The sequence below is a fragment of the Brachyistius frenatus genome, unplaced genomic scaffold (genome assembly GCF_029030835.1).
Source record: "Brachyistius frenatus isolate BFR_SWC_R1_liver_20210118 unplaced genomic scaffold, ASM2903083v1 Contig_8, whole genome shotgun sequence".
NCBI lineage: Eukaryota > Metazoa > Chordata > Actinopteri > Embiotocidae > Brachyistius > Brachyistius frenatus.
The window spans coordinates 3,504,467-3,525,297 of NW_027210607.1; the positions used below are offsets into that span (position 1 = coordinate 3,504,467).

Below are 20,831 nucleotides of genomic sequence, written 5' to 3' on the forward strand. Positions count from 1 at the left end.
ATTAGCTGTGCAGATATTGCTGCCATGTTTGCTAATTGACTCATATTTGCAGAGACTAGAGTCCTCGTGACGTGCCTTTTTTTTTTTCATACAAGGCGAAATTAAGCAAATTAAATACCTGTCTAGTGCTCCTTCCAAGTGCTCATGGGACACGTCAAAGTAATAGTTGGTATGCTCTCCGCTGGTGAAGGCGTTGGAGCTGCCTGCGTGCTCGCTGAGAAACTGACTGTACTCATTCTCCTTGGGGTACTTCTGTGTTCCCAGGAACAACATGTGCTCACAAAAGTGCGCCAGGCCTGAGATGTTCGCTGGGTCAGATAAAGAACCTTTGAATTGAAAAAGAAAATGAAGTCAGTTGAGCTGAATGTCTTTGCTCATTAGAACCCAGATACAAAATCTTGACTTTACAAAGTGTGCCATATGGTTGGCCAAACAAAGGAAGAAAAAAAAAAGAATCACGGATGTGAAACGGCACCATAACAGGTACGTTTATATGCAGAGAGATTGAGATGGTATTTAAGCAATCAGAATATGCTGGGTAAGCCTCTACTCTGAAAGACCTCATCAACTTACCTGATATAAAACAGCTCAGTGTAGTATAGTAAACGTTTACCCCTCTTATAAACCATCTCTGCAGTTGTGCCTTTTAATGTGTTAGACAGTTCAGAGGTAACATTTTATAGTGAAGTGAAAACATGACAGTGTTCAGTGTTAATCATTTCCTCCTCCTACACTAAAAGCAAGCCACTAATGCTTCGTCACAGGAGTTACAGCCGAGAGTCACAACTTTGAATATTTTTTTTGCTGGGACAATGTTTTACATGAAAGTTGAAAAACCCAAGTAGGCACATCAAAATATTATCATTAGAGGTTAATTTATGGCAACAGACAATAGATATCAAAGATTCTTCTCTGAAACCTAAAACTAATTTATGGTCAGTATTGAGGTTACATTAGACATTATGGTCATCTTCAAAGCCCAACATTTTAGCATAATACACGGTCACATGGATCTTTTCAACGAATGAATGAATATACAGTATATACAAACACAACCTGGCAAGAAAACAGCCATCTTTTACCTATCTGGACATCCAAAGCAGCAGAGGATTTGTCTGTTGTTGGGTCACTGATGAGCATGGCCTTCAGGCCGTTGGTGAACTCCAGGCCCTGGTAAACCCGTTTGTCTTCTGGAGAGCGGATTATTTCACTGACCACCCTGTTCACAGCCGGCTCGGTCATTCTGAGTGGCGAGGATGACACCGGCCTGCAGCAGAGGGAAGCAAACGGAAACTCAGAAGTTAACGCAGCTGTGAGTTTCTCCTGTAATGATATTCTGAATGAACCCGTAAAGGTCAAAGGAGATTCTCTTGACCCCTGAGGATTTGGTCTGTAAGGGCCGAGAGCGTCGCGGGGGATATAATAAGTGACATGTACGGATATATGTTTACATACAGCTGTTCCAGTGGTGGTTATAAAGCGACTTTAACAGATGATAGTCGGTGAAACACACCTGATGGTGCCGCTGGCCGACGCGTTGGTCGCGTGGCACAGTTTTATAGGAATATTATAATATTAAATCTTTCAGTTTTGCAAAGCGGTGCCGAATATTAAAATACAACCAGCGAATCTGTTTTTGAAAGCTACTTCGGTCGTAACTACGTTGTTGTCTCAAAGAACAGCTGACCGGAACACACGCTTTAAAACGGGTTCACAGAAAGAACAACAACAAAAAACGCGTAAAAATCCACGCGTCACTGTCGGTGAGATGGTTGAAAACACGAAGGCAGCAGAGATGAGTGGACCGACAACTCTCCGGAGGACGTGATCAACACCACTCACATGGGGAACGAGCGCTAGCTTGTTCCGACAGCAACAAAAGCTCCGGGGGGGTCAGCGAGCGGCAGCTGTCCGGGGCCGTCTGGTCTCTTTCTGCGGCGACATGTGCAACTAAACGTATTATAACCGACTGAGTAACACGGGAGCTGCGAGCACAACCCGACTCAGCTGCCACCTCACGTAGCAGCGCGGCTAGCAGGTCCGCGTTAGCTCGGGAGGTTAGCCGGGTCGAGAAACCGGCTCCGGCTACTAACGTTGTTTTTGGCAGCTGGCTGTTCTTTGTAGAAACAACTCAACTCGTTTTAACTAAATGTTACCAACATGTGCGTGGCAGCACTCACCTGAAGTCTTGGTAGATACAGAGACTGTCGGTTGCCGACTGGAGATACCTCGTTAACTGGGCCGGTCGGTTAATGCACTTAAACATACTTTGCACCCGTTGGAAAACAAACCTCGGCTTTCACAGCGCCATCTTTGAACAGACTCGAGCAATCGAGCGCAGAACGCACCGATGTCGGAAATGATAGGTCGTCAATTTTACAATGAATCCTGCCAATGGTAAATTGAATTGTGACAACAACAATTAATTAGCTGTAGACTTGAAGTTAAAAACACCGGCAAGCTGTGAAGAGTTCACCCTTGTTGTCACAATTGTGTTGTGTCATTGATTCTGATATTGATTACATCGCCTGTGTGTGGATTTCCTTTTATGTTGCGTGTGTCAGATCAAGTTTCCTCCTTTTGTCCTGAGGGCTGCTTTTAAACATGAAAGTTAGACATTAAAAAGTACAAGTATTACAAATATACTCCCCCTTTCCTATATAATAACATAATGGTCAAAGCTATGGTATAAAAACAATTTTGCTAGTAGTAAATGTATAAATTTAAATTCTGCAAAGGAATCGTTAATATCTGCAGAACTTTACGGAACTCTTAATAGAGAAAGACATGAAGACCAATTTTTAATTACTCTTTATTATTGTTGTTACTTTGCGAGTGTTATTTTTTATGAATCATGTTTATGTTTTGTTGCTGGGATCAAAAAAAAAATTACGTTTCTTTTTAAAATTACACCTACCTGATATAGTACAATGTGAGCCGGAGAGGCTAAATATTTAATATCGTTGTGATTACATATAAAATAGACATAAAACATACCGAATGGATGCTGATTTAATAAAAAAATAAAATAAAAAAAGAAGCTGTATGGGTATGTTTCAAAGTCAACAAGAAAGATATAATTTTCAATGTAGTTTATGTTAGTAGTAAACTCTTTAGTCAAGAACAATTTGAAATAGCACCGAAATTGCAGATGTTATTATATATTGTATAAATTGTAGGGTATTTCCAACTCTTAATTGTAACGCTGTACTTATTTGTACATATGCTGTATGTAGTAGGCTATATGTACTGTATGTAGTAGCCTTGTTGATGAGTGTTGTGGTCGTGTAGCTGCTGAACGTGCTGTCATCGCACAACCACTAGATGGCGACAGATTTCTTTGCTTTTATATTTAAATGCCATTACAGTACCTGTCATTTGTGACAACAGGAGCAGTAATCCTTAATACTCGTCGTCTTTACAAGTACAGGTTCAGGTGGCCCCCGAAAATACAACTGCTATAATGATCCTGTATGTTTACATGTTATGAATGGACGGCTGATAATAACTCAGCAAAATTTAGGGACTTTTTGACTTTTTAATGTATGTTTTGAACCTGCATACTCAATATCCCACATGCAGACAGAGACTTCCTGGGACTATAACAATAGATCAAACTTATGCCAATGGAATATTTAGGGTAGAGCACAGGTGGTGTCTGGTTTCGGCTTTTCTGACACCAGATTGGTCTGCCAGACACTACTTTGAAGCTGTTTGCCTAGAAACAGGGGAATTGATTTTGAAAGTGTCATTCATGGGATTCACAACGCTCCTCCTCTTTTAAATCTTAACTCAATAGTCCCATAAGTCACTTTGAGCTGGACAGTGAGTGCAGAAGGTCAAACCACCAGAGAGCCCCGAACATAATGGAGGAATCCACTGACAGACAAAACAGGAGGAAAGTCGTAGCAGTGGTGGGCGGTGGTTTGGTAAGAAAATAAAGTGAAAGTGAAGTAAAAGTGAATTATTCATTTTGTTATTGCATACATTTGTTGTACTTCTTGCCTCTTGAGCTCTTTACTGTAAATGTGCTTTTTCCAAGCCAGCTGGTCTCCTCTAAAGGGGTCAGTTTTACAAAGCAATACTGTTAAAGGGAAGGAGAGACCACAATTTGTTTTAACTATGTGGTCAAAGAAGTGTATTTACATTTAACAGTGTAATTAAAAACGAGTGTTTAGGATTGGCTATGCAGCATGTACAGCTGTTAATACTGTGTAGTCACAATATACTGTATATATGTCAGTGTAAAAGTGATTTTGATAAGGTTTTTATGGAATGCTTCAGGTTGGGGCACTGAGTGCCTGCTACTTCGCCAGAAGAGGCTTTGATGTGGAAGTCTTTGAAACTCGGGAAGGTAACACTCACAGCTTATTTAAAACTAATATTTTTCTAAGTCAGTAATGTTGTCACATTACCACACCATTCTCTCAGGAATACACCCACGCATCCCAATTACTGTAATCCTACACACACAGGGGAAAAAAAGGTAAGATTGAAATACTGTGTTTGACTTTTTGCTCAGATATCCGGCAAGCCAAAATTGTGAAGGGGAGAAGCATCAATCTGGCTCTGTCTCACCGCGGCCGGCAAGCACTGAAACATGTTGGAATGGAGGAGAAGGTATGCTGATAAAACATATTCACTGCTTAAATTATGAAGTGTAAATTAGGTGAATATGGTGGTAATATAGAGAAAAGTGGAGGTAAGCATTTGTTTTTGTTGATTTACATTAATATTAAATATGTGGCCAGGCCTCAGGGAAGCAGCCACCTTGCTTTCTCTGCTTGTAGTCAACTCAAGATATTTTTTTTCTGGTGTCTGAGGTCAGCAATCCTTTTTGTTGGTCTACATTGTCTGCACTGAGCATGTTATTCATGCCTGAGAACTCTGCATCACTCTGTATCACTCCCCCCCTTTTTTTTTTTACACTTGCATGACTTTTCAGCATGACGAAATAAGACATGCTTCGCCAGGTTTTCACATACTTTTCAAGGGCAGACACGGACACAGTGCATGGACGAGCTGGCTGTACACAGCATGATGTCCTCTTTCCACTTGACATTTTCCACTTGACATTTTCCACTGAGGACACTGACAAACAAAACATGAGACAGAACTGTACTCCGACTTGGCCCACAGGCAGATGGGATAGGCCTCAGGATGAAGCGGATATAGACAAATGGGTTGTACACGTCGGCTTAAAGATGTGATGTCCTGTAATAATCTGTTATTTCTTTTCAGATTGTGTCCCAGGGAATCCCCATGCATGCAAGGATGATCCATTCACTGAGTGGTAAACAGTCTCCAATCCCTTATGGCAAGAAAGGCCAGGTAAACCTCTTTAATTTGTCACATATCAACCCCATAACAACTGCAAAACTACTGTTTTTCACAAAATAACTGCAGAATTTTGTGAATCCGGTTTTTATTTAAGTAATAAACTAAAACAAAAGTCTCAATTAATGACATAACACTAAAGACTTAAAAATACATTATCAGGGCATATGTTAATGAATCTACAAATAACTATAAATTGTCATTTGGATTTTCTGTTAAACTACTTCTTTTTAGATCGCAGCGGCCCAATTTGGGGCCTGTGGGCCAGGTTTGGCCTGCACTGTCATTGTCTTGGTCCACCACAGCATTTGAAAAGCACATACTTATCCTCCTTATTCTTAAATGCTGTATAATCCAAACCGTAATTAATCAAAACTGTACATTTTGTGCAACTAAAAAGTTAATATGAGTCATAACATTGTACAGCATCGTGCTGTTAAGCTTCCATATATTTATAACACTTTGCCTACATCTTATCTAGAAAGAAGGATGGTGTTCTCAAGCATAAACATTTGTTTTTGGCTCTTGACCCTCCTTCCAGATTAATTTGCCCTTCACAGGAAAGAATTTGCGCACCAAGTTAAATTGACAGCATCTCCACTTCCAAGAATATTACTCTGTCCAGTTACAAGTGTCTGGGTGCTCGTGAAGACACTGTAAGAACTGCCTCATGCATACAGATTCAGTCTGCAGATTAAATACTAATTTTGCAGCTTGTCAGTCCTCGAATGTGTTTGAAAGCACACACTTACAAGTAGCTGTTGGCTGAGGTAACTCGAGGATGCACCAAACAACGACTAGTAGAGGTGATGACTGCTACAGTCAGACTTAATTTTGTCCCAAAACAATATAAAGGTCCAACTAGATAGATGCTTGTATGTCATTATATAAGATGCTATTTGTATGCAGGATGAGTCTGTCTGAAAATAGCTGTTTAATTACCCTGCTGCCAGTTCGGCAGGGATTCTTTAATCTCATGGGGACCTACATGGTTAGTTGAAACAACAATATACAAGAAAGACGGGGGAAGCACAATGAGTCGTGAATGCAGAGACAACACGAACCCCAGCTACTTGTAAGTGTGTGCTTTCAAACACATTCGAGGTCTGACAAGCTGCAAAATTAGTATTTAATCTGCAGATGCTTCCTGTTCCCATTTTATATGAACTGTATATATCTGTTTGTGAAGCTGTGTTACCTGTAGAACAGAATTACAGAATGTTCTCCTTTCAGTACATCCTGTCAGTGGACCGAGCCAGTCTGAACAAAGACCTGCTAACAGGTAAGAACATTCATTGTGTATTTCTGTACACAAATAGCCGTCATTTAAGTGCTGAAATAACCAAGTCACAGTCAAACAGAGATGACAATTCAACATTCAAAAGAAACATTTCTGACAAGAACCCCTTAATATTAATCTGATGGCAGTTGGTCAGTTGATGTCTGAACAAGTGCCTAAGATATATATTTTTTTTATGTAAACAGAGAGACCATTAGGAATGAAAAATAATCTATTGAAAAAATGACAGATTGAGTAATAAATTCTGGCGATTAAGCCCCTTCATACACTGATGTCCCAAATGGATGTAGGAGACAGGACAAGATCCCTGCAGCTTAGACACTGGAGGCGGTGGAGCGGAGGAGAATGTGGATTTCAAATTATTTAATATGTAGCACCAAATCACAATATAAGACATCTCAGGGGACTTAAGAAACCCAACAATTCAACAATTCCCACAGGAATGATAGGAAGAAACAGAACCGGGCTCAGAGGTGGGAGGTCATCTATCTCAACTGTTAGGGAAGAGGGGAGAGCGGAGATGAATGGAAACTTCAGTTGAAACTATCAGAAAAACCAGACGGATGAGGTGGTGATGGCTGCGTGTCGGTCAGTCTGAAAGGCAGAATGACAATATTACAATGATGTTTCAAGAACAGGGAAACTAATTGGCTCAAAAACACGTGCAGAAAGATCATTGAGCAGGTGTAGTGACGAATGAATGAGTTCAGAGCGTGGTAAAATAGAGTGATGAAGAAAATAGAGCAGCAAGAATGGCACATGAAGGAACAGAGCTTTCTCATTGAACTTGTGCACAAGCTTCATGGTGGCAATTCGACTAGATTGGACCTAACATTTTAATTGAATGGCTTCAGATTAATGTGAAGTACAGGTATGTTGAGCAAAACACTACACTCATACAGCACGGGACCTTGTTGGAATTTAACAAGATTCCCAAATTGATGTTGTGTAATTCAATGCTTTGTGTTGTTGGATATCATAAAACAAGCTGCAGAATTTATTTTATATATTATTCATAACGTTAAATGATAAAACAGGTGCAGAAATGTATTAGTGGATTCATGTGCTTTATATTGCAACCGAACAAAATGCGGCTTTTGTTGTATCTTTCACATGTTTACTGAAAGACCTTTTATTTGAGGGTCCAAATTCTGAGTGTGAAATTTACAATCCTCTCAAAAATTTTCATATATGTCCCGTATTCACTACTTTCTGCTAACAGCCCCATCATGTAAATCATTTCATTTTACTGGTGTGGAAAGTTTAAGCGACTCTATTGTTGGTTATGACACAAAACAATGATGAATGAAAAGTGTCTATAATCTCACTAATAAGGACTGTTATCTATGTTGAAAAATGAGTGAGCAAACAATGGAATACTTTGAGCCCTAAAAACTATCTGACGTTTGCTGACATTAGCCGCCATAAGCTACTGGTCATACCAGACCAAGAGAGGATGTAGAATAAGTGTAAAGACTTGAGCAAGTAATCAAGTGATTTTACCAAACATCTCTTTGCGTTCTGGGAAGGAGTTTGTCTGGAACCAAGTGCAATAAAACTACAAAACCATTCATACAACCCGTCACAGACTCTGAGCCCACATAGCTAAGAAGTATAATGTACAATTGAAATAGTGCCATACTAATATCAACAGTAGTGTGAATTTAAAAGAGTAGAATAATAAAATAGAATAACCAGAGCAGCAGCTTTGATAGTGGGATGGGTTAACTATTCAGCAGCCTAACATTTGCTAATGATTTCAACATTTTATTTGCAATAGGAACACTGAATTATTTATTCTTTCAGAAGTTATACAGTATCACTTTGCATTTTGACACAGTAGCCTCTATATTTTTGAATTCTATGAAAGCTTTAATATTTAAAGTCTGTATACTCAGAACTTTATTAATTCATGAACTCTATACAAAGCCCAAAGTTAAAGTATATACTCTGTCCCCCCCCCCCCCCCCGGCACTTGTCCAAGTCCAGGCTGTTTGTTAGTGAGCTGAGTCTCTTTTCCACTGCACGTCCTCCCTGTGTGTGAGATCCCTGCCAGTCTTTAAACTGCCTAAATGCGTCAGGCGACATCAGGGGATGTGTTCGTTTTTTAGCTAAAAGGGATTTTGCCTCCTCGGTGTCGGTTAGAGGTAATGTGTGACAGCACAGGTCTGTCTTTAATTAGATTGCCTACATGTGTTGAAATAGAGGCTGGTTGTGAAGTTGTCAACGTTATCAGGTCTGATCCAGGCTCCCGGAGTGAACATTGAGATAAAGACATTTTTTGAAAGGGTGACAGCCTTAACATTGCTTTTCACAAAACACTGACTGCTGTGTTATGTAGCTCAGTACATTCATGCAGATTGGTACAAGGCCATTTATCCTCAGTGGCTGCTGACTTTATGCTGAAAGTATTTCTCTTTTTCTGTTTTATTAGAATTCTGAAGGTTTCTTGTGTATTTAACGAGATATTTCTCTGTCATGTTAAACTGCTGCTGGTATGCCTGCATCTGTGACAAGTAAGCTGTTACTGTAACATTTTACTCCCACAGAGGCAGAAAGGTATCCAAACACAAAGTTGAACTTTGACCACAAGCTGCAGGACTGGAGTGCTGAAACAGGGCTAATGACCTTTGTCAGGTAAATAGTTACCGATCATTTTCCCAGAGGGTTACCTAAGAGGAGGATTCTTTGTTTACATTACAACTTTATTGATCATGTTTTCTCTGTGTGTTGCTGCATGTAAAGACCCATGTGCTTGTACACGGTCACCACCTGAGGTCCTGGACGGTGATAAATATGTTGCCTTTGAAGCCTTGTGTGTGTGACTTCCTAGTTGCTTTGTAATTGGTTGTCCTTGAGGTAAATGTGACACACAATTTACAACCCAATTAACAATGAAACACCTCCAGGTCTTTTCGGTTGCTGGTATTAGTGTACGCATGCAGTGAATTATTAACAGTATGCAGGAGCACAAACTGTTCAGAGTCCTTAAATTGACTTCAGCCTTATCTAAAAAAAATAAAAAAAAATCCATTTCATGTCTCTCTTATCATTTATGTTTATTCATTTATTTTCATATCAAGTCCTACCCAGTTAAAACTACAATGAGTCACTTTAATTAAATCAAGTTTAATGCAAAGGCACCAAACGTCATCCTGGTGTGCGCCTCACACATGTCTGGCTCATCTCCCCTCCTCCCTGCAGCTGAACTGTGGCAGTTTATGTTTGCTCTCTCTGGCTTATATAATTAAATGTCCATGGAGAACCTGATGCCACTCAGATAGACGGTTTCCTCCCATACTAGCACAGGAAATGTGCAGATAGTCATCAGCATGAAATAGATGTCTGATAATCTGGTCCACACTCATACAATAATCTGCTGCAAATCTAAAAGCAAGTTAATGAGGAAATGTGAAATCAGCATCCCATGATGCAGGCACATTTGTAACAAAAGGATTGTCATTCCTCATGACGCTCTACTCAGGAAACCAGACCCTGAATTAAGCATGCACTGAGTCAATTTACAGATTAATGGGTCTCTATGCACGCTTAGGGTTTTTATACAACTGTATGTTCTGTGGAAATACAGCTGGTCAGAGGCAATAAAAAATACACTCAGCTGAATGTGTCACAATGACATTGAAGCGCCAATTTGGAATCTATGTAAAGTACCTGTTGCCTAAACTCACTTATTATTGTTAGCTGATTGGACATGCTTGGAATTGGAAAGTGGATAACGGAGTGGATAAAAGTGTTGCATGAGTTCAGGGACAATAAACTGATGTAGATGAGTTCTGGATCTATCGCTAAGGAATAAGACTCTGAGGATTAACACCTGTGCTTGCACAGTATGAAAGATTTGTTTACCTATTAGTCATGCTAGCAGTGTGGCTGTATGAAGTACCAGACCTCATCTTAACACTTACTTGATGGCCATAAAATTCTGTACAGACACTCGTGGTCATCAGGAGATTAATCAGCTTCAAAGACTTCTTTGCTGATGGCTGATCACCTTATGTTTCCTCTCGAAATACCAAGAAGCCTGCTTTGGTGGTTTACAGGAACATATCGTAACAATTATTGACCCTCTTCCTCTTATTCTATCATCAGGCCTTCAGTTCTTAATGTGACATAAATATTTATAAATTAAATGTCATATCTATCAGCCTCACTGGCACTTTTACTGCTAGTTAACAAATGTTGCCATTGTAGCAGGCTAAACCAAAATATATGCCTGCCTGAGGGTCGCTTTGCTATCAATCGAGAACCCCCACGTTTCCTAGCTTTGAACTGTTGCCAGCATCTACTGCCTCCGTCCATCTAAGTGTAGATCCACAGTAAACAGTAGAGCCTGCAACCATAAACATGCGAGCACCATGATTGGGATTAGCACAACTGGTATCACATTAAAGTGTGTAATACACCTGTCAATCCACTACGGCATGCTGGGTCAGTGTCACGTTTTGCCTCGCCGATGCGTGAGAAACCACTGAAAGAAACACCTGGTAGGTTGGGGGGGGGGGGGGGCACAAAAACTACTTGGTTAGGTGTAAGAAAGATATCTGAATAGAAAAGAAAAGAAATCCACTTTGCTTCCTCACAGACCTGAACACTCCTGAGTGAAAGTCCTGGGTTTTAATAGATCCAAACATCCTCAACCTGCTTCCCTACAAGAACATTGTCATTTTTGTGTCACATGACCTTCACCACATGACCTCCTTCTTCGACCCTTGTCATAGGTGCCTGTAATTTTCTGGTTGAGTCAAGGCAAAACATAACACTGACACAGTGTCCTCTACTGGGCCGTCGGCTGTATTACACACTCTGGTGATACTGAGCTGGATTAGCATGCTGACATCAGCATTTAACTCAAAGCTCCACTGTGCTGAAGTACAGCCGAACAGAGTTGCTAACATGGCTGTGCACTCTGAACAGTGCTTTATGTTTTGTCCAACAGTAACAGTGACACACAGCTTCATATAATATGATTCAACCTAAAACAAATGAATACATCCTGAACACTAATGTTTATAAGGGGAAAAATGGTTAAACAGATTTAAATAAATGACACTCTGAAACTAATGTCTGTTTATTGATGTCTAAATAATTGGAGTGGTGCTGAAGCAATTCGGCACTTAACACCATTATGTATAATACAAGGATCATTTAATAAGAAGATGGGGTGCAAAGAAAATATTGAGAGGTACTAAACATTGAGTTTGATAGATGCTCCCACATCCACCAACTGCAGGTCACTGATGTGAACAGCATCAGATCTCACATCATGTGGGTCGCCGAAACTCTTAATGAGCAAGCCGGTGTCACGGCAAAGTGTGTGATACACAGAGGGGTACACAACAAGCGTATCAGTGTCACAGCTTTGTCTCGTGAGACGTCACAGTGCTATGTGCTTTAGGAAATAGAAACCATGTGGAAACCCAAGGTGAGGAAAAAAACAAACCTTAGAGTTAGAGAAACCTCATGGTTATAGTTAGGAAAAAACCCTCCAAAAGACACTTCGGAGACAGTCCCTGACTGAAACCTGCTGAAAGTCTGTGTCTTACCTGCCTCTGTTTACATACGTGTTCTTCTCACCTCCAGACAACTTGGATGGGTGTGTGTATTTTACATCTTATTCTGGGTTGCAATGTAACACTGTAACACTCGGCCTGTGACCAGAGTTGTTAGACATATACTGACTCCTGCGGTTTCCAACAGCTTTTAAAAGCAATGACTAGATGGACCAAACAGTTTACTGTGTGATTGCAGTGACCACAGAGGCCATTATCTGCAACCTCCAAGCCTTTCAGCTAAAGTGCAACAAATCAAAAAGGCCATGGCCACTTAACCAACATGCTACACAGATACTATGAAATCCAGTTTATATTTGAAGCGTCCATATATTTTACGAGTAGCCTGAGTTGGTTAAAAGCCGCTGTCATTATTATTATTATCTTTAACAAAAATATTTTTAGTTTTTTTTAGTTTCTGCAAGTGCAAGCATGACTTCAATCTCCATGTGAGCAAATATTATTATATTTAGATATTGTATCATAATACTTCATATACAATTCTGCCCAGAATAAAAAAAAAAATTTCATTCATAAATAATGGAAAGTTAAAAAAGCTGGAGTGCAAGTGAACTGCAGAGGGAATGTGGTAAAGAAAAGCTTCAGCCTGTACCACATTTTGTGTCTGAATCAAACCCAAAGCACACAGAGATGGCTCACCAATTACTACATTTTCACAGGCTAAGCATCCACAAAGTAAAGCTTTTTAACCTGAGTGTCAGCCCGGCTCACAGGAGTGGAGGCACCAGGACGTTGCTACCAGGAAGCCTTACGAAGATCCAAAATGTTGCCTTTGTTCAATAGATTCAGTTTTGGGTATTTTTTTGTGATGTTCCAGTCCCTCAGGCTTTAAGCAGGAGTCTGTTAAATATCCTCCATGTTATTTATTGAGGTCAGTTTGTTATGTTGTTGGTATGCTTCTCAGGCCAGACGGGTCCGAGGAGCAGGTGAAGGCCGACCTTATTGTGGGCTGTGATGGAGCTTTCTCCACCATCCGCAAGCAGTTCCTGCGTCGCAGCCGCTTCAACTTCAGCCAGACCTACATCCCTCACGGCTACATGGAGCTCACCATGCCACCCATCAACGGAGAGGTCGGTCCACCATGCCGTGCTCCGAATTTTTCATTCGTACATGTCTTTTTTTTTCATTTGTCTTTGACCCACTTTCATCATCATCCCCAGTTTGCTATGAAGCATAATTATCTGCACATCTGGCCACGAAACACGTTCATGATGATCGCCCTGCCCAACATGGTGAGTGGGAACTTTCTTTTTGTCCTCTTTGGCAAAATCATAATCAATTCCGAAAATTTCAGGCCATGATTGACCTCTGGGATATACTCATACAGTTAATTACTCACTTCAGACGCTTGCTCATCAGATATCTTTGTGTGCAAAATGTTTTGTCTCCCTGTGAGGTTCACCCTACTTTTCAGACAGCCGCCTTGTCCTCCTTCTCACCTGAGTTGCAGTCTGTCCTGTCCTTCTTAATCTCTCAATTGATTTTTCTGCCTGGTTGACTGAGCATAACGGTTCTGCTCTCCTCGGTGAGGCCAGTTTTAGGCAGTTGACTTTGGAGAGTATTCACACTGCCAATCACTGCCCCGTTTATAGATGGCACCTGCTCGGATGGGCAGATAATGGCATACCCACAACCTCAGTGCACTTTCATCCATCACTTTCTCTGGGAGGAGTTTAGTGTTACGTTTACATTGAGGATGGAAAATTTTATAATGAGCTCAGCAGGGAGGAATTTTTCAGACTCATGAAATAAAGTGAATTTACATGGAAAAGACATGAGAAATGAAGTGTGTGTGTAGGATACAGCAGGATGCAGCATTTATCAAGGGATGCTAATTTATTTGTGAGGACTTGTTCTTGAACTTGGAAACAATTATCCCCAAAAGATTACTCTCTTTCTGAAATGCAGCTGAAAGCTTTGGGAATAGTCATCCCTGTGTTTAGAATGTTTTCTCACAGTTGCCACCTGTTTGTGATGGATGCATTTGTGTTATGTATCAATAGAAAAACAATGAGCGCACACAGAACAGGGCAAAAGTGTGGTAACATTTTAACACTTACAACCCAGAAACCAAGTACAGATTTAATCTATTTTCCTTTCAGTATGTGACGCACACTTTTTGTTTTGTACAACTCTGATCAATTTGAATTACATTTTTTGAAGTATGTACTGTATAACAATATTTGAGTGTGGTGCCATCAGCAGAAAAAAAAAAAACGTTCATTCGTATACAGATAATATATCGAGTGTACAAGAGTGATTTGGTACAATGTCCACAGATGTTGATGGTCATCAGAGGATACTTTATAATAACTTCAGTGGTCTATTTAACTGGCACCATCATCAGGGCAAAATTTTAACCAATATTTACTGACCAAATACCTGCAAAAACTATAGTCTTGTTTTTAAGGTGTGTTTATAAAAAGAAAAGTTAAATGAACTTACAAAAACTTTGTCTGTCAAAGTTCCACACTGTGCTCGTGCCGCATTGCTGGAACAGTAGATAATAAAAGGTTTATTATGTGAAGTATCTTGTGAGCAAGTGTAATAAATAAAAATGTAACTTGACAGGTGTGTCCAAAGGATTGGAGAGCTAACATCACCATGCACTCTGTTTATTTTCCAATTTAGGACAAGACTTTCACCTGTACCCTCTTCATGCCCTTCGATGAGTTCGAGAAGATTACCACAGGAGATGAAGTCATAGAGTTTTTCCAGAAATACTTCCCCGACACCATACCACTAATAGGAGAGTGAGTAATTTTCTTACTGCCTGCCCGTCTCTCATCTCTGTTTATCCTTCTGCCTTTTATCACGTCATCCAACCTGCCAAGCCTTCCTCTAAAAAAACACTTTCATTTCCCATCATCCCATCGGCTGCAGCCACATCCACAGCCGTGATTTGTGAAGTGTGAAATTGCAGACTTACAGTTACATGGTTTTCTGCAGTGAGGTTTTAATTTCAGGTGAACCATATGTTGCGGGTGATTGAGAGATGGGGCTCGCATGAGGTGTAGCACCACCAGTGGCTCTCCATTCACTTCACTTCCTCCCTAGGCTCACTTAATCCAGAGTGCTCAGCCATAAAGAACTGAAAGCATGCCTTCACTCCTCTTTTTGGCTGCTTAACTTTACCAGGGCATACGGAGCGTGGTTATTTTAGCATATTAATGATGTAGCAAGCAAAAACCAGTCTGTTGTTTAGAGAAAAAAAAATGCAACTGTCAAATTAGATAACTCAAAATAATTTGGTAATTGTTTTCTTTCCATTTGTTCCTTGTAGGGATGCACTCAGGAGAGATTATTTCCGACTGCCTGCGCAGGGTATGGTGTCTGTCAAATGCACCCCATATCACATCGGCGACAAATGCGTCCTTATGGGCGATGCAGCCCACGCAGTAGTACCGTTCTACGGGCAGGGGATGAATGCTGTGAGTAACAAATTATTGTTACTTACATGTAAGTACATGTAAGTACATGTAAGCTTACATTAGTAAGGAGGACAAAAACCCTGAAGAGAATTACATGGAGACTCATTCCTCCATTCTTGCTTTACAGGGCTTTGAAGACTGCATTGTCTTTGATGAAATAATGCATCAGCTCAATGAAGATTTCAGTAAGTACTTGTTTTATGAACAAAGATTAAAGGAGACAGAGAATACATGCGACAATCTCGCTGATGACCTTTGTGCGTCCACCCGCAGGTGCTGTGTTGCCTGAGTACACCAGAGTGCGGGTTCCAGACGACCATGCAATAGCAGACCTGGCCATGTACAACTACATTGAAGTAATTATGTCCAATTTACCTCATGCTTTAAGTGCACATCTTCATACAACACTGAAACGATTTAAGTAGGGTTATTACAAATGTAGAGGTCCTGACTTCAGCGTTATGGTTGAATGATTGGTGATGGAACAAGCACTGAGATCTTTTACTTCAGCATACTTCAGTATAAAAATACTAAAATAATATAAATAAAAATAATAAAAATCATTTACAGGTGCCAGAACTGATTGTTTCATGTAAAGAATGAAGAATGTGATGCGCTGGTTAGCACTGTCGCCTCACAGCAAGAGGGCTCTGTCTTCCCACCACCTTCCAAACACATTGCATGTTTGGTTAATTTGTGAATCTAAATTGCCTGTAGGTGTGAATGTGAGCCTGAATGGTTGTCTGTCATCTTGTGTTGTCCCTGTGATAAACTGGTGACCTATCCAGGGTGTTCCCTGCCTTCAGTAAGCTGTATTAGGATAAAGCAGGTATAAATGATAGATGGAAGGATAATAAGAATGAATCGAATGGCTGCATGTCCAGTGAAAAGTGGAGCTCGTAATTACAAATCCACACAGAATTATGACCAAACTCTGCCGTTCTCTTGGTGATTTAGTGGCTTTCAGCTCATTATTTTGGTTTTCAGTTGTGCAACTTCCTTGTTTCGGTTGACTCTCAGCGCTCTCACAGCGTTGGTTTTGAATGAAAGTCTAAAAATCTATAAACTGGCAATGAATTAAAATATTCCAGTTCAGTTCTTTAATCCTCACATTAGTAATACACAATACATTTGAGCAGCGACTGAGCACATTTCAACATAAATCAGTTAAGGCTAGGCTGATTTACTCACTTGAACATTACGGCTTATTCACTTTAATTGATCAATTAGTATCAGAGCAGCATTCTTTAATTGTTAATTAACCTAATTTAACATTCCAGTTATTTTCACATCAACTTAAAATTTATACTAGGAGAGATGGAGTCTGGAGAGGCCATGCATAGGAATAAGAAAGTCAGCTCGGGTTCTGGGTGTGCCCACTCCAATTATATGCATGTTTACTCTTTGACTCATCACATCTGCCAGCTGGACAGCTTCCTAACCGTCTGTCCATTAAAAGTGATGAGTGAGTCATTATTCTTTACAGATCCTAAAACTGACCGCAGGACTTTGTGTTAGCTTAATCCCCCACCCTGCCCAGAAGAGTGAAAGAGACCGTCTGGAGCTATGGCTGAGAGATTTTGGACAGATGGTGCGCTTCACTAACTCATTTGTTATTTTGTTTTGTAGATGCGTGCACACGTCAACTCCAAGTGGTTCCTCTTCAGAAAACAAGTTGATAACTTTCTCCACTTCCTCATGCCCAAGAGAATAGTTCCACTCTACACAATGGTGAGTATGTTTCCAATAAACAATGAGTTCAGTCACATCACTTTGCTTCCCTCAAAATCTGTTATTTGTTGTCCTTTGCTGTTTCTAGGTCACCTTCACCAGGACCAGATACCACGAAGCTGTGGAGCGCTGGCATTGGCAAAACAAAGTAAAACACTCTGAGAAACTGCTTTCTTTTATTTCAGCTTTCCTGCATTCAATTTACTTTTTGGGGGGATTTTTCACACCCTTGAACATCTAAGTATTGTAATTCGGGACTCTTTTGAATTTGCTGTATTATCAGCACTGAGCATGAAGGGCGGATGCGACTCTTGCTGAGTAAACACGTCCCCTTTTTTAGAAACATTTGATTTATTCCACCACAAACACACAGCTTTGCTGCGTGGAGTAATGTTTCTGATTTGTCATGCTGAACTGCAGATAAGCCAGTTAGTCTTTGGCACTGTGCTGAACTGTCTGATGGTTTGTACTGATGGCTTCTGCACTAATGGTCAGACGGACAGCAGGGGTTCTCACACATTCGCAAATTGTTGTTGTTGAAACCCGTAGGGATGTGTAGGCAAACAAAGAAATGACCTTTGTGGTGAAAATAGAAAACTACAGTATGAAGCCCAGAGCAGCTCAATTTAGGGCCTGTACCGTCTTTGTTTTGGCCTACCACAATACTTCACAAGCTTGCGATTACAAGGGGGGATGAAAAAGTTCAGAGACTGCTCCTGTTGCGTGCGAACGAAGCAGGAGGAAGCTATAATCTTAATGAGTAAGATCAATATCAACACCTGAGTACACGCGTTTTTGTGAGTGCTGGTCCGTACCTACAGCGATTTCTCTGTGGTCATGAGCAGAAAACGCACATTGTCTGTCAAACTCCACAAATCGGCCACAGAGACCCTTGAAATGCTTCAGAAAGCCTTCGGCAATGAAGCGATGAGCTGAGGGAGGTGTTATGAGACATTTATGTTTCAAGAGGAGCAGAACATCACTGTACTGTCAATAACTGAAAACAGCTCGTCAGTTCATGAGCACAAGCGAGAGAGGGGGCTTCTTTGACATTCACGGGGTTGTGCCTTGAGAGTTCTTCCCCCCGGGTCAGACTGTCTGTGCCAAATTCAACTGTGTTGTTCTGATGTGTCTGAGGGGAAACATTCGGTGGAAATGACCTAAAAAAAAGCACCTACTAAAGCTTGCCCATTAAAGTACGTTGGCCGATATCTCATCTATGAATATTTGTTTCTTTCTCTCTCTCCTTTAAATGCTAATGTGCTGTTAGTCTGTCCTAAATCACTGACTTTGGCCTTCCAGTCAAGATGAGAGGTCGCCGCTGCGGTGCACTGACAAGAGAACATTTAGAAACAATTGGCAAGATGACTGTCTTTGACAATAATTTCTACGAAACAATAAAATTACTTGAAATTACCTGAAGCATAATTTCACTTATATTTATTTTTTGCTCGAGGTCCTCCATCAAGATGAATTTTTGGCCCTTTATAGGAATGAAATTAAGCACCTCTGGTCCAGACAGAAATATCTCAACAAATATTGGATGGATTGCCATGAATCTTGTTTCAGACATTCATGATCCTTATAAGATGAAACCTGCTGACTTTGGTGAAGCAGCATGCATATATGCTAAACATGGTAAACATGATACCTGCTCATCAGCTGCATCTTGTGAGAACGAGAGCATGCTGGTTTTAGCATTTAGCTGCAAAGTACATCCTCACAGAGCTGCTGGCATAGCTGTCAAACCAGTATTCTTTTCTTAATGTTGATGCTATGCAGACATCAGTCTCTCAAAATGGCCTGACAACAGTTTAACTTCAGGCATTATATTCTGAGTGAATTATTTGAGAATAGTTTATTGTGTGGTGTTAATAAGCAGTTGTTAAATTCCATAGAAGAGCTAAATTCTTAAAAACTAAGATCTTCAAAATGCCATTATGTATTTTGGGGTGATTTTTCATTTGTAGCTGGATGGCTTCTGGACAACTTTTACATTGTTAAATGTCCAGCTGATATGTTAAAAAGATGCCTCCATCCATTGATTATCTTTATCTGTCTTATTCTGTACAGGGCTGGGGTTGGGGGCTGGTTACACCCTGAATGTTAAAAAGATTCTATAGGTGAAACCAGCAATTATGTGGAATTAATGTGTGTGTAACCCTACATCCTCTTACCTATAATTATACAGATTATAATAATAACCTTCCCACAGTAGCATGTTAGTTCCTTTCTATGAGATACTGTGGGTTATATAATGAAGTGCTGCCAAAATGCCCAGTGAAACATGAGCCATGGATGTTTTCCCTGCTGTTGTTTCTGCTTTTGAAAGACTAATTTACCTCAAAATAAATTCCCCCCCCCCACACACACACAAACACTAATGTGACATTGTGAAGAACAAATAAGTATGTGTGAATAAAACCAACAAAACTGAATTCAAGCCAATAAGCTTTTTATGTAATCATTTCTTCACAGGTGATAAACCGAGGCCTGCTGTTCACTGCTGCTGGGGCTGTTTTGGGAGGCTCCTACCTGCTTATTAAAAATCCTCCTCAAATCAACAACCTCATCATCCCTGCTGAGAAAATGTGGAACAGGCTCATAACTCTCAGGATCTCCTGAGGTCTGGCACCGTCTGGTGCAAAGACAAGAGCGTTAAACACTAGAATGAACTGAAGGGGGTAATTAGATCTTGATTGAATAGTCTAATTCACAATGAAGGCTCTGCCATGCAAATTAATGCACTGTAATAATGACTGTCTCAGCATATACCCGTGATAATGATTGATAATAAGATTTTACAACATTTCATCAGTGTTAAACCATCATGGTAAGATTGAGGGAGCCCATGAGAAACAAAATGTCAGTATTAAACTCATGCTCACAGTATTAGATATGAGTTTACAGTATAAAGCTGCTTTTACACAACAATTGAAAATAATGGTTATTCAGCTCATAGTAACTTTCCAATTTTTTCCCCTTTTGGCTTCTTTCCTTTCTACTTTTTGCAAAACTGGGGACTTTTTGGTTTTTCACATTAAATCTCCATTAATTGGTTTGTGTGCACACTCAAGGCAGGAAACTGGAAACACAAAACTGACATAATATTACCTGACACAGTTGATATAGCTCATGTATTTGCAACAATTATAATTTGTTTAGATATATGTTTGTATAACAAACGAATGCAATAAATATCCCTCTCTTTTAGCTCAGCGATTTTTGTGCAAAAAATCTGTCTCTTCAGTTGTGAAATGCTCCACTACGTTCAACAACTTTACTTGCTAACCGTGTCTGTCACCTCTTTGCTGCTGGGCTGGTAGTATGTATAAAGCACGAGTGCAAATGAGGGGTTTTGAGGATTTTTTGTTTTCTTTTTTCTTTGCTCGGAGACACAAAACACGTTGTTTTTCATGATGGGGGTGTTAAACCAAGACT

The 20,831-nt window shown here is 40.2% G+C and overlaps 2 protein-coding genes across 4 annotated transcripts in view; one reads left to right on the plus strand and one right to left on the minus strand.

Annotated features, from left to right (window-relative positions):
- The window catches only part of ide (insulin-degrading enzyme), a 28,833-nt gene extending 26,567 nt beyond the window's left edge, over positions 1–2,266 (minus strand). For both annotated transcript variants that reach the window (XM_069689927.1, XM_069689926.1), the window contains exons 1-3: positions 2,181–2,266; positions 1,083–1,267; positions 119–326 (exon numbers count right to left, since the gene is read on the minus strand). In XM_069689927.1, the coding sequence (XP_069546028.1) occupies positions 119–326; positions 1,083–1,267; positions 2,181–2,266 (479 nt within the window). The remainder of the gene's footprint in view (positions 1–118; positions 327–1,082; positions 1,268–2,180) is intronic.
- A 35-nt stretch (positions 2,267–2,301) lies between these two features.
- On the plus strand, positions 2,302–20,612 carry kmo (kynurenine 3-monooxygenase). Of its 2 annotated transcripts, XM_069689913.1 has the most exons (16): positions 2,302–2,397; positions 3,800–3,929; positions 4,285–4,354; positions 4,523–4,620; positions 5,242–5,331; positions 6,571–6,619; positions 9,187–9,274; positions 13,133–13,298; positions 13,389–13,460; positions 14,860–14,981; positions 15,512–15,659; positions 15,787–15,844; positions 15,933–16,015; positions 17,289–17,390; positions 17,479–17,538; positions 19,869–20,612. In XM_069689913.1, exons 1-16 carry the CDS (start codon positions 2,351–2,353, stop codon positions 20,013–20,015), a joined length of 1,530 nt encoding a protein of 509 aa, XP_069546014.1. In that variant the 5' UTR covers positions 2,302–2,350; the 3' UTR covers positions 20,016–20,612. The 2 variants fall into 2 exon arrangements, with proteins under 2 accessions (XP_069546014.1, XP_069546015.1); XM_069689914.1 differs by lacking the exon at positions 3,800–3,929 and having other exon boundaries at positions 2,326–2,397.
- Positions 20,613–20,831: the final 219 nt, after the last annotated feature.